Genomic DNA, 14,018 nt, shown 5'->3' with positions numbered 1-14,018 from the left:
ATATATATATATATATATATATATATATATATATATATATGTAGAAAGAAGATGAATGTAATCTCTGTGGGTTTCTTCTTCTGTACTTTGGGTACTACTGTAGCACCTGTTTATTCTAAGGCTCTCTGATCCAGATTGGTGAGTTTTGGCCTAGCGGTTGGAGCAGTGCGCTTGTGCTCTGAGAAGGTTTCAAGTTAATGGTTCGATCCCCACAGCCGACACTCTTGCTCTCTGAGCAAGAAGATTAATCCTGGGCGCAGTGGCAGCCCAAGGGGATGGGTTAAATGCAGAGAGTTAATTTCTCCGTTGTTAGATCAATAATGTTCTATTTCGCTCTGGTATTCTTTCTTTTTTTTAGAGAAGGCTCTTTACATTAAAACTGATTTTTAAAGGACAGATTCTCTGTGGAGGGGAAAACTAAGGTTAGTGACCACGTAAATCTGACAGAGGACTATTACGAGTGTGTGAATTACTAACCTGGTTTTGAAGTTCAGTCTGAGAAGGCTGCTGAACTGGCTGATAAGCAGAAGCAAGCAGACAAGGAAAAGCAGGAGTCTCCAGAAGGCGTAACCAAAGCTGGTGTCAATGAGGTAAACAGGAGTCCTGGCCAGAAGATCAGATATCTGAAGAGGTATCAAAGGGAAATCCAAGTTGGATTCAGGAGATAGGTCAGGGGTCGAAAGCAGGCAGAATCCAGCAGGAGTCCGACGACAGGTCAGGCAAACAGTTTAGAACAGGGGCAGGCAGACTCAGAGGTCCAAAGGCAGAACTACTCAGGATCGGGAAATCAGAACAACCGACTGGGTACGGTAGAGAACTCTCACCAAAGGCTCGAATAATCTGGCACTGATGACTGGGGGCAAGCAGATTTCTGGAGACAGGAGCAGGAGGATGAGATGAACAGTAATGAGAAACTGGGCAGAGCTAGGCAGGTGAATAGACTGAACCAATAAGCCAGTCATCAGTGCCAAGATCATGACATATGATAGTAATGCTATATGTGGAAGCCCTAACAAGTCTGCCTATTTGACGTTGTTCTGTTTTTTACTAATCCTGTTATGTCCTTTATCTCAGATGTTACCTGTGAACTGATTCACATTCGCTCACTGGTTCATCATGGAATTGAGGGGAGGCACCTGCTCCTGTCTGTGGACTCCAGATTTCCAGTGAATCAAGCAGAGATCCAGGGAACTTGGTCTCACACTAAACAGAACGGTGCAAGGACAACGTTGGTCACATTCACTAAAGAAAATAACATCATGGATATGATGTACCGCAACCACCTCCTCTTCAGACAACCAAATGTTTCTCTGCTCATCCTGAAGTTGAAAAAGGAGGATGAGGGGTATTATCATCTGAGCCTCAACATAGAGTTTCACAATAAAACAGGATTGGTCATCAAAGAAGAAAGAACTATTTATGTGACAGTGGATGGTGGGTTATCAAGTGCTATGTTTCATGATTTCATGTTGAATAGGTCCAAAAATTAACTGTGTTTAATTTGTTTTTCCTGCTAGAGCCTGTCTCCATACCGGTCATTGAGAAGAAGCCCTCCTATGCAGTCATAGAAGACAAAGCAAATGTGACTTGGACTTGTTCAGTAGAGAAAGGAACAAGGGTTGTTTTCCAATGGTTTAGGGATAATGTTGCACTGAGTCCCAGCAAGAGATACCACTTCCTCCAAGACAACTCCACGCTTTTTATTAGCCCTGTAAGAAAGGAGGACAAGGGGACTTATCGCTGCACTGCAACAAACCCAGTGAGCCCAATCAAGAAAAGCAGAGGAGCGGAGCTCAATGTTTACTGTGAGTAGACATGCCTTTCTCTGCTTCCTATTATTTTACCAGCTCCACCTGACAAACCCACATTTCACATGAATCATTTTCCTACAAAATATTGAATGCAATTTCTTAGTTTTTTTTTTCACCTATACTTATGAATGAAACTGCTGTGAATTCCTTACTGGTTGCTGATATATTCTAGACAAACATCTTTCCCCACCTTCATTGAATCTGTGTTCCTTTTAGATGGTTGGCAGATTGGGTGAACATTGTCCTCCAATCAACTGTGCAGGCTTTAATTTGTGCTTAAAGCACAGCCTAAAACTTTCAAACATTTTCATTTTAAATCACTAACAGCTGAAAGTGGAAGTACACAAACAATTTTATTCACTTAAGTTTCCAATGAGATTAGCTGATTTTGACTACATCATACAATGCGAAAAATTTGTCTAAAAAACTGGGTTGACAGGAAGAAATTTATTCTTGCAGACTTTAAATAATAAAAAATCAGAAATATATTTTGCGCCATTCTGCTGCAAAACTATCATTTTTTTCAGGATGTATTGAACCATACAACCTTTCTACCAAGGTTGTTTATCAGGATGGATCTCTATCATAATAATCTGACTGCATCTTTTAGTTCCTGTAGTGAGGAGGTCCAGGAAAACTAATCTGAATCCTCGAAAAGGTTCCTGCAGTGAAAATGCACAAAAATCTAAATGTTAAACCCAAACACCTCTACATGCTCTAGCTTTTGACTAAATATGAGTTTATAGCAACACCGTAGCAAACATGCACCCTTTATGGCAGCAGTGTTTTTACACAAGTGTTAAATATGATTTATGAGCAAACAACAAATCTACTTTTTTGAGTTCTCTATTTTACAGTTTGCCTTTAAATATTTTAATCATAACGTCTGTATTTTTCATGAACTCAGACTCCCTTCTGTCAGTTGAAGAATACATTTCTCTCATTGGGAAGTATTTGCATGGGAGTGGACTTATCTCAGTAGGCCTCTGCTGTTTAACAGGTTGTGTTGATAGAGCTCTTTTGTGTCTGTGAGGAAAAAGAAACCGGGTCCAGATCATGAAGTAATTTGAATATGTGATAATTTCCTTGAAACTAAAGGTAAACACAGTGTTTTGGACATTTCTGTATTTCCTGTAATTTGCTTGACCCCCTTCATATCTACTCACTGGTATTAAGCAGCTTCCATAACTTTTTAGTCATGATTCATGCTGGATTTGGAAAAATATAGAAAAAAAAAAGCTTTACAATAAAGATGTTTTATGACATATATATGCACTCGAAATATTAGTGATTCCCAAAAATTGTTTAGTGACCACAGATCTTCTTACGCATGTTTGAAGTGTTGTGCACAGGAGTGTGTTACTTGTTGATTTAGTTAAAGTACTCCTTTACAGTGAAACTAGAGAAGGGAGATTTGTGTTTCCCTTAAGGTAAGACTTGTCCTGGTACATGTTGGTTACTAAGATTATCGAGAGTTTAAATGTATGACTCACACTCTTTTCAGGCTTCAGTGTTTTTGTTCTTCTTTCACTTAAGGGGGAAACAAAATCTGCAAAGTTTCCCTTCGTCAGTGCTGTGGATAGCAGTTCTGATAAACACACATACCGATGGGGAAAAAAATAGCATCCACAGCTTAACCTAATACCCTCTTAGCAGTATTGTTGTGAATCACCCTTTCATTTTCACGGCATTAGAAGAAATTAAGCTACAAAAACACTACACTAATTGTGGCACATGAGCTTCTCGGGCAAGTTGCTTCTGCTACACGTGTGCACCACCGCTGAAAGAAAGCAACTACGACACAAATGAGGACTTAATCAGCTAATCTCACACTTATCTATACAAAAAATTAATCATCTGGAGCATGTTAAGTGGTTGAAACTAAAAGTGAAACTTATGTTAGGTTAGTTTAGCTGACAATTGTCAAGCCAGCTTTAAGCGTTGTGTAGAGTATTTAAATTTCATAGCCAGATGGTCAGTTGATCCTGTTATATTTTAGGAAAAAATACCATTAAACCTTAACATGTACTACCTGTTCATGAAGTGTAAGTTATAGCTCCATTCATTTGATGTATTTAGATAAAGACAGTTTACTTTTTTATGTCAGTTGAAAACTCCTTATTTTCTTTTTTTTCCATACTCACAGAATAGCAAAAACGAGCATAAATGACACCTGAGAGTCTGATACAGTTAAAATGGCAATGTATATCTGATCCAGTCCTTAAAATTATTTAAATGTAAACTTAAGTGTATATATTAACATGGCACCAATTTAACTACTTCCACTTGTCATGTAAAAATGAAGATGAGAAATTAAAGGCATACAGTGTAACCTTTGGCCACTAGGGACGCTAGACCTGTAACCGCCAGTATTTTGCTTCCACTATATATCGAAAATAATATAACAAAGGTATATGACTGTATACCTTTAGCAAAGTGTTAACTTACCAGTCTAATGATAAAGTTGAGAAAGGAGAATTGCTTTACATCCAGCGTTAACGAACAAACTCCTTTTCATGATCAAATCTTGTTTTTTTTCTCATGCAGGATCCCTTCGCCGTTTTTTTTTGTAGAGCAAAACCCTTAGCTCCATGACTATATACGAGCCTGTCACGGGGTCACAGGACCTGGCCAACGATGGTCCGTCATCTCCCAACTTACATAGTCGATATTTCATTAGTGTCAACAGCTGTATATCGCCCTGAGTAATTATTTACAATAACTACTGTGCATTAAGTCTTTAGGTCATGCAGTGAGAAAAAAGTATTTAATACTTCACCCTAGTTAAATGGAGATCGATGGAGATTGATGGATTTCACTTAGTCGGCACTTGCAAAGAGAGAACAGTTCATCATACAGACCTTATGGCACAGTATTCAGCCCCATTCCGCCTCAACAGCGTTCAGTTCCCCCTTACTTACAACAATGGAAAGTAGTCAGAGTCAAAACAAATCACAGACACTTTGGTTAACAGTAACATGTTATGAATAAATCTCAAGAAAGAATCTGGACTGCTTTGGGAAGAACCTATGTCTAGTCTACAAACACCCTCACACAGGGGCATTGTGTGGCCTTGCAGGTGAAAAAGACAGAGTGAAAACTTTGATAGTGAGTAAATAGGATAAATTAATGTATGAAATAAGAGAAATCAAAATTTTCCGACAACAGGCCACAAAGTGCGTGGTGTGCCTTTAAAGAACATTTTAGAAAGTTTGGCACATTGAACTGTTGTATGAGATCAATGTCTTTTTAAAGGATCAGAAAACAAATAAATTCAGATTGTATGTCAGATGGTAGCAAACTGTTTGCCATCTAGCTGTGCGGGCTACTTTTTATTTTTCAGTGAAAATCTTTTCCACTGTTCTCATTGAAAGATGGCCTGTACTACAAAAATGCTTTACACTTAATTTAGTCATTCACCTATTCATGCACACCCTGGTGGCAAACTACAGTACATTATAGCCACAGCTGTCCTGGTGCTTACTGACAGAAGCGAGGCTGCCTTACAGTCACACCAACGGGCTGTCTGACCACCATCAGTAGGCAATGCAGGTGAAGTGTCTTGCGCAAGGACACAACGACACTGAAAGCTGGAGCCGGGGCTCGAACCATGACCCTCAAATTGCAGGGCAAATCGGATGCCAATGTCGCCACTAAGAGGCACAGTATTGACTGTTAGAGCTTCTTATCTCTCTGTAGTGTTAAGTCTTTTGCTCTGCACAATGTGTTCAAATATCCCCTAAAATAAAAACTAGTTAGAAAAAATTTTTGGAAATTACACCTACTTTTTATCTACACACAGTTAAATGCAACTGCATTGAAATGTGCTACTGGCTAATTTATCAGTGAATCATGCAGAAATAACATGTGTTAGACTAGTATTCCAACTAAGTGCATGACATAAGCTTATAGAAGACTGAAACTTTATGCGTTCACTCAATAGATGCTCAGATATCAATAATAAAACTACGTAAATGTTTCAGAATACTGCTGTATCTAAAGTCCTAGAGCTGTTTTCCTGATAATGCGGTTGGGATATAATATCTGTTTCTGTCAATAAAACCAGGCTACGATTGGGTAAGGGCTAATCTTAAATGACACAGATCACTCCGAGGACAAAAAGGTTTTATTAGGACATCTCTTTTGAGTATAATGATGACTAATCTGATATGATTATTTCCCTAAATGTAAGGCACAACCCTTGATAACACTTTTGAAGACTTCTGCCATATTGTTCAATCACTTTGTCCCAATATATTGTATCTTTTTTGAAAATGGAGAAGTAATTCAGTAAACTACAAACAATGCTTTTTGCTCTGATCCCATTATATGCACCACTTTACGTCATGGAGGATAGATAATTGGCCGTAGAAAGGGATTTTAAAATTTGTCGAATAAAAAAAAGATAAAAAGGAAAACCAGAGAAAGTGTAATATGACTGAATGTAGGCAAACGCTGATGAAGCAGCCTCTAGAAGAAAAGCCTAGGAGTAAGCATAGCCGTTTATTGACTTCCACAAATGAAGACAGAGAGGGAGAATGTACTTAGTACTGTAAGGATTTAAAAGGTTCTTACAGGTAGTGACAAGTTAGCTTCAAGACAATCCATCAAATAAAATCCCACCATGCTTAAGAATGAGACCATAAACTAAACGGATAGATGTGCCAATGTGTTTAACAAAACAAATGGTCTTCCTATCCCACACAGATGGCCCCTACAACCTGGAGGTGAACTCTGTCCAGGGCCTCCGGACAGGGGAGGTGTTCACCATCAACCCTGGTGAGCTGGTGTTCTTCGAATGCCAGGCAGACTCCAACCCCCCCAACAGTTACGTCTGGATCTCCAAGAGCCGCAATGCGACTCAGATCATTACTGAGGGCCCACGGCTGGAGGTGCGGTCCTACAAGCTGGCCCAGACCGAGGAGTACCTGTGCCGCGCCTTCAACAACGTGACAAAGAAGCAGGACGAGGCCCAGTTCACTCTAGTGGTGGCCAGCTTGGGAACAGGTGGGTGGAGGGCGGAATATGGCAGGAGGAGCAGAGCGCGGGTTGGTTTTGGGAATCCTCTAAGATAAACACTACGTGAGCCGCTTTTCATGCCAAGGTGACGGAGATGATACTTTCCAAATCATAAAGCTGTCCGACCTTTTTTATATTCTTGCACCAGCAACATTATTCTAAAAAGCAACTGAGTCGTGCAAGCAGGGTATGGATAAAGCATAAAATATGCATAAATATTATTGGAACTAAGATTTTATCTGTGTTGCTAGGCTCCCGTCAGCCTCTGTCTTTTTTAGTTCAGCGGCTGGGAAAGTAAACAAAGAATAACAGCTGTTGTATTTATTGACTAGGTTTTATTGCATGGCCAGTTTCTGTGTGCTGTATGAGAGATTGAGATGTTGTCATGGTAACACCGAGAAAGACCCACAGGGATGGTTATTACCGATACTGGTTTTGATTTAAAACTGTTTGGTAGGTCAATAAAAGTCATGCTGGACATCTTTTTGTGTAAGATGTCAAAATCCTCTCTGGACTTTAACATATAATCTTCTAATGATTTCAGTTTTAATAGAAAACTAAAATCCTATTACATACACAAATAGACCGATTTTTGTGTGTATGCTCTTTCTTTGACATAATAAGTCTTTACAGCTGAAAGAGTTTTCATAATCAAGATTTTGTTCCTGAGTGGCAAAACATTAAATAAATAAGCTATTTTCCAGTAAGCATCAATGCCAGCCATCTTTTACAAATTACAAATTGTACGGAAACGCTTATGGCTATCTAATTCAATCCCATATAAAGAAATAGGAGGCAATCACACAAAGTTTTTTGTTATTTTATTACTGTCAGTCTCTGGACGCCATAAGCTTCCCCTCTATATTGCACGTTACATCCATTTTCACAGTTTTTTTCCATTGAAAGACCAAAGCACTACCACCATTATTTTGGAATGGCGCACTCCTATTTAAAAAGGTAATCTCCGATATGTTTTGTTTCTGTTTGTGAACAGGGAAAGAGAAATACACCGATGAGGGTAGATCGGTGTCTCCGCTAGCAGTCATTGCTGTCTGCTCTTCGTTTATCATTGGTTTTATGCTGCTGTTCCTCTTCCGCAGGACATGCCATCCAAAGAGAGGTAGGATTATGCTCTTTCTTATAAGCGTTTGCCATGAGTGGCTTCCTGAATTATTTTGTTTCAAAAGCCTTAAATCTAAATGAGCGAAGGTATAGAGTCGTCTATTTCCTGCCTTAGAATCTGCATCAGAGATATTTAAATAACTTGCAAATATTAGTCAAAGTAAAGATAACCAGGGCAAAGTAACTTCTCTATTTGAATATGTCAGGCAGTTGTTTTTATATTACTTATATTTGGATTTATGATTGAAGTGTTTTTCTTTCATGTCACTTTGATATAAACAGTCCTCATGAACTTCTACAACAGGTAAGAAGCTGGAATATTAATTATATAAAACATATATTTGAGATAATATTAAAAACATACGTATACTTTCAATAACTACTTCATTTTATCTCTGCAGACCATTTACGGAGCAGAAACGACCACATCGCTCAGGTAAACATCTCAAACACTCATAACGGAAAAGGCTTTTGATTACATGTAAACACACAAACACCAAAGCGCAACATGTTTGGTTATAAATGCATTACATCATCTTTGTTAGGTATTACTACAGGAAGTAATGAATGACTACCGTCCTGGTTTTGTTTAATTACCTAACCTGATGGCTGGAAAAACAGGTTTGGGATTAGAAGAAGAAGCAGTGTAAACAAGGTCAGGAAATTGATCTTGGACAAACAGCAATACAAGGTTATATGTAGTCATGGTAAAGTGCTCCTGGTAAGGTCTTTTTTGTGTTTTAAAATTTTTTTGTCATGCCTAAAAATTTCAGATCCAGGGTTTTAATTTTGGTTTACTTAATAAGATAAAACTTTATTGTCCATAAAAAAAAACTGAAATTGGTTACCAAAGTCTTTCAGATGCCTCTCATACCACAACACACAAAACACATCAAACGCATTTATTAAAACAAATTAAACTACAACTTGATTTGCACTAACAGCTTCATTTATTCTTCCTCTTGTTTGGGAGTTTAACAAATTTGATTTATGAAATTTACAAATGGTGTTTGATCTATGTTTGACCGACTTCAGATGTTCTCCAGCATTAATCCTTTAAATGGCACTCGGGTAAAATACTGTCAAGTCAAGGGTGTTATTGGAAGACAAAAATTACTTTTGTAACAAAAAAAAAGTATATTAATGGCAAAAATCAAGGTCCAAGTAAGTACCAAAAACAATCACTTACTAATAAGATAAAAAAGAAAAGTCTAATGTGCTTGTATAAGAAATGTGTGAAAAACAATTCGTCCATCCATCCGTCAGTCCATCCATCCATCCATCCATCCATTGTACTTCATGCTTATCCCTGCTGGGGACGTAAGGGGTGCCTATCTCCAGCTGTCAATGGGTGAGAGGAAGGCTACACCCTGGACAGGTGGCCCGTCCATCACAGGGCATGAAAAACAATAACAGAAAGAAAAAGACAAATTTTCGGTGTGGCATGGAGACTGCAGCGCCTCAGACTTGAAAAAAGTGAGAAGATTGGTGAGAACAGCAGAGAGGATTATCAGAGCTCCTCTCCCCTCCATAAAAGACACTACAGCCCAGGGCTGTACATCCTGAGCCCTTCATCAATGACCCCTCACGCCCCCACCATGGACTGTTCTCCCTGCTGCCATCTGGGAAGAGACTTTGCAGCATTCAAAGCAGGTTCAACAGATTCTGCAACAGTTCCTTCCCCACTGCCACCAGACTGCTGAACTAATGAAAAAACTCTAAATCATGGCACAGACTCTGCATCACATTGATAACACCAAACCACAATACTGCATAATTGCACCATATACATTTAACGCTCTGAACTTCCATATCAATGCTCTTTTGCACCTTTTTTTTTTTCTTATCCACGCTGTTTACATTTGATCACTGCTGCACTTTATGGAATGGAAATGTTAATTTCACTGATCATGTTGTTACAACGTGATCGTCAGAAAATTAATGCTGATACAGGAACTTCATTTTTTAACTCTTTAACTTAGCTCAGGGGCCAGTGACCCCCAAACTGATGGCGAGATGGAGCGGGGACCCCCGAATTATATATATTGTATGAAATTGTGTTATATCAAACTGGTCCTATAGTCACTCTATTACATATGGGGTAATTTAGCAAAAGTAATTTTGCCCTGGGATTATTAAAGTATTTCTGATGCTGAATTCTCATTGATGGGACAGGTGTTGTGAATGAAACGGTGCCCAGTTTGAAAGAGCTCCTGTGTGTCCCTGAATGTGTGCATTGATGACTGAAAGACATCTTCTGCCTCCGTTTATCTGTTTACTACAGTGTGTTGAATTCATGTTAATGTGTATTTAAAGACATTTCAATTAGTGGAAAAAACTGCAGAAAAACTGCAAAAAGTCTAATCAATCAAAACTTTCGCGACCCCTATGCAAAACCTCTGTGGACCCCTTAGGGGTTCCCGGACCCTCTGTTGAAGACCTCCGACTTAGCTTATTCACTTTCCAAAGTAGGTTTTTAACTTTCTAACTTAGGCTTATTATTTTTTACTTAACCCATGCCTTGTGTGCTGAAAACTAAACAATAACGATAAAGGGTTAATGACCTGGAAGCTCATGTCAGTCAGTTTTAAGCAGGACCTTTATTAATTAANAAAATTACTTTTGTAACAAAAAAAAAGTATATTAATGGCAAAAATCAAGGTCCAAGTAAGTACCAAAAACAATCACTTACTAATAAGATAAAAAAAGAAAAGTCTAATGTGCTCGTATAAGAAATGCGTGAAAAAACAATTTGTCCATCCATCCGTCCGTCCATCCATCCATCCATTGTATTTCATGCTTATCCCTGCTGGGGACGTTAGGGGTGCCTATCTCCAGCTGTCAATGGGTGAGAGGAAGGGTACACCCTGGACAGGTGGCCAGTCTATCACAGGGCATGAAAAACAATAACAGAAAGAAAAAGACACATTATCTGTGTGGCGTGGAGGCTGCAGCGCCTCAGACTTGAAAAAAGTGAGAAGATTGGTGAGAACAGCAGAGAGTTTTATTAGGGCTCCTCTTCCCTCCATAAAAGACACTACATCCCAGGGCAGTGTATCCTGAGCCCGTAACATCATCAATGACCTCTCACACCCCCACCATGGACTCCATGTTGCCATCTGGGAAGAGACTTTGCAGCATTCAAAGCAGGTTCAACAGATTCTGCAACAGTTTCTTTTCCACTGCTACCAGACTGCTGAACTGTTGAAAAAACTCTAAATCGTGGCACAGACTCTGCATCAAATTGGTAACACCAAACCACAATACTGCGTAATTGCACCAGGGGCTCAGGGGCCAATGACCCCCAAACTGATGGCGAAATGGAGCGGAGACCCCCTAATTATAGATATTGTATGAACTTGTGTTATATCAAACTGGTCCTATACTTGCTCTACTACAGATGGAGTAATGTGATTTCTCCCTGGGATTATTAAAGAATTTCTGATTCAGATTCGTGGTTGATGGGACAGGTGCTGTGAATGAAACAGTACTCAGTTTAAAGAGCTCCTGTGTGTCCCTGAATGTGTGCATTGTTGAGTGAAAGACGTCTTCTGCCTCCATATCTGTTTACTTCAGTGTGTTGAATTCATGTTAATGTGGATTTAAAGACATTTCAATTAGTGGAAAAAACTGCAGAAAAACTGCAAAAAGTCTAATCAATCGAAACTTTTGTGACCCCCATAGAAAACCTCAGTGGACCCCCTAGGGGTCGCGGACCCCCTGTTGAAGACCTCCGACTTAGCCTATTCACTTTCCAAATTAGGTTTTTAACTTTCTAACTTATGCTTAATAATTTTTTACTTAACCTATGCCTTGTGTGCTGAAAACTAAACAATAACGATAAAGGGTTAATGACCTGGAACCTCATGTCAGTCAGTTTTAAGCAGGACCTTTATTAACTAAGCCACTTTAAAACTTAAACTTTTTTATATTGTTAGCCTTTAAACAATGACTTGTTGGTTCCTTCAGTTTGGAAAAGTGTCTAGATCCTAAAGCAGCAAAGTCATCCTACCCCTCCATACTGTCTGTAAGATTTCTAACTCTCATAATCTTCTCTTTTCCTGAAAGAGAACCCAATGGAATGATAAACCAGTGTTGTAAGAAAAGTCTACAGTGCTTTGGAAATTATTTGGTGTTCTTTTTGTTAACCACTCCATGGGAGGGTTCATCAATACATATTACCTCCATTAGTGGATTGTTGTACTCATTCTTGGGAGTCCCAAAGCCTTGAAAATGACTTGACAGCCTGTTTAAGACTGTTATGTGTCAGGGTTTTTTATTTGTCTTATGTTAAAATTTAGGAGGACAAACCCTTTTTTCACACAGCTGCATCTATGTATGTGTTCCCCTTCCCACCCACTGTAGCCTCAATCTATTGATTGTTTAGTGTTGGGCTGATATTTTAAACTGTTTATCAACAGGTCATGAGGATGCAACAGAGGACTTTGGCATCTATGAATTTGTCTCCATACCAGGAAAAATGGAATCCACACAGGTAATTTACATGTGATCAGTCTTTGAAAAGGATGTAGAAATCTTTCTAGATTTGTTTACATTAACTGCATTTACTTAACTGTTACTGTTATTGTTTTTTTTTTAAATCTCCATTAAAAAAACAAACAAAAAAAATCTATAGGCATCGTGCAGATCTCTCGCTCGGCTGGAGTCCGTTCAGGATATGCACACCACCATCTATGATGTGATCAGACACGTACCAGAATCCCCCAGCACTGGCTTGCTAAAGTAGCTGTGTGCTCTGAGGTCTCACTGGAAGATTTCTGTGTAGCTTTATTCTTGTGTTTGCTGCCCAACTGTTTTTTGCACAAAGTATGAAGGGGAATTGTTGGGTTCTGCAACATGAATATGCACTGTTACTGTCAAGAGGTTAGTACAGACATTCATCTTCTTCTAATAGATATGAGAGTTGGAAAAAAGTACATGTATGATTTAATTTTGAAATTTGTTTTTATTCAAAATAACATCTTTTTGAGGTTTTGGGATTTATGGATAAAGATCAGTAAAATCTCTGAACTTGCATCAAAAGTCAAAACACACAGAGATAACTTCAATAAAGAAGGTATTAGGAATTGAATTAACCTGCTACATCTTATGGTCCTTTGATATAACCGTATTTTCTCAGAGAAGTGTTACAATTAATGCGTTTTCTTGCTTAATGTAAATAATGTACATGTACAGACTTTACCTATTTTATTCTATTTGTATATTTTTCTCTAATATGTGAAGTCCTGTAGAAACTCAGATACAGAAAAACAAAACAAACGTCTTTTTTTTTAATTATGAATTGACCACCTCATATGATCAGCCATAATGCTCATACTGGAATAGGTGTACATTTATTGTTTCAATAAAAATGGTGCATTTTTTCTGCATACTGAACATTCTTGCAGTGTTCTCAACTTGCTGTTTTTACTGAATGTGATTTGTTGCTCTTCTTGATTGAACGCTACATTATGCACAAAAAAATGAAGGAATATTATGAAACAGAGACAATTGTATTTCAATCTGTCATCTACATGCACACTGCGAAAACAATCTAGAAATAGGTAAAGATTTCTTAATTTAAGTGTTTTTACTCTTAATTTGAGTAGGTAAGTAAAAGGATTTGCCAATAGAATGACTATTTTTATTCTTAAAATAAGATAATTAGATAAAACTCACTTGAAATAAGACAATGCAATAGTTTTTTTCTCAAATTGAATGTAAATTGTCTTGCTCCATTGGCAAAGTGTCTCACGTACCTCCTCAGTTCAGGAAAAAATACACTTATTTTAAGAAAAATTGACTTATTAAGATTAAAATTTTTTGCAGTGCAAAATTTAAGTAAGGAAAGCTGTTTTTGTTTTACGTTTCAAGTTTTGTCTACTATTGACTTTGTGAAGGCTTTATGAAGACCAGATCCATTTCTATTTCAAAACAATCTAGTTTCTAAATAGGCGACATTACTGTTAATGTCTGTAGATGGCTAAAAAAAATAAGGATGAAAAATGTCAAAGAAAAGAAAACCTTGTCTAAAGATGTTTTTGAGCCATCTTCACCTCAGTACAA

General features: G+C 38.1%; 1 protein-coding gene across 1 annotated transcript in view; it reads left to right on the top strand.

Moving 5' to 3' along the window:
* Positions 1-13,643, top strand: part of hepacam2 (HEPACAM family member 2) — a 21,674-nt gene extending 8,031 nt beyond the window's left edge. Inside the window, exons 3-10 of the mRNA XM_015376439.1 lie at positions 1,075-1,434; positions 1,518-1,805; positions 6,519-6,818; positions 7,825-7,950; positions 8,235-8,256; positions 8,354-8,388; positions 12,374-12,447; positions 12,589-13,643. Coding sequence (XP_015231925.1) covers positions 1,075-1,434; positions 1,518-1,805; positions 6,519-6,818; positions 7,825-7,950; positions 8,235-8,256; positions 8,354-8,388; positions 12,374-12,447; positions 12,589-12,699 — 1,316 coding nt within the window. The 3' untranslated portion in view covers positions 12,700-13,643. The remainder of the gene's footprint in view (positions 1-1,074; positions 1,435-1,517; positions 1,806-6,518; positions 6,819-7,824; positions 7,951-8,234; positions 8,257-8,353; positions 8,389-12,373; positions 12,448-12,588) is intronic.
* Positions 13,644-14,018: the final 375 nt, after the last annotated feature.

This window comes from Cyprinodon variegatus, unplaced genomic scaffold, assembly GCF_000732505.1.
Source record: "Cyprinodon variegatus isolate N-32 unplaced genomic scaffold, C_variegatus-1.0 Scaffold135, whole genome shotgun sequence".
Taxonomy (NCBI): domain Eukaryota; kingdom Metazoa; phylum Chordata; class Actinopteri; order Cyprinodontiformes; family Cyprinodontidae; genus Cyprinodon; species Cyprinodon variegatus.
Note: the sequence above shows the minus strand (reverse complement) of the source record. Positions and strands in the feature narration are given on the sequence as shown.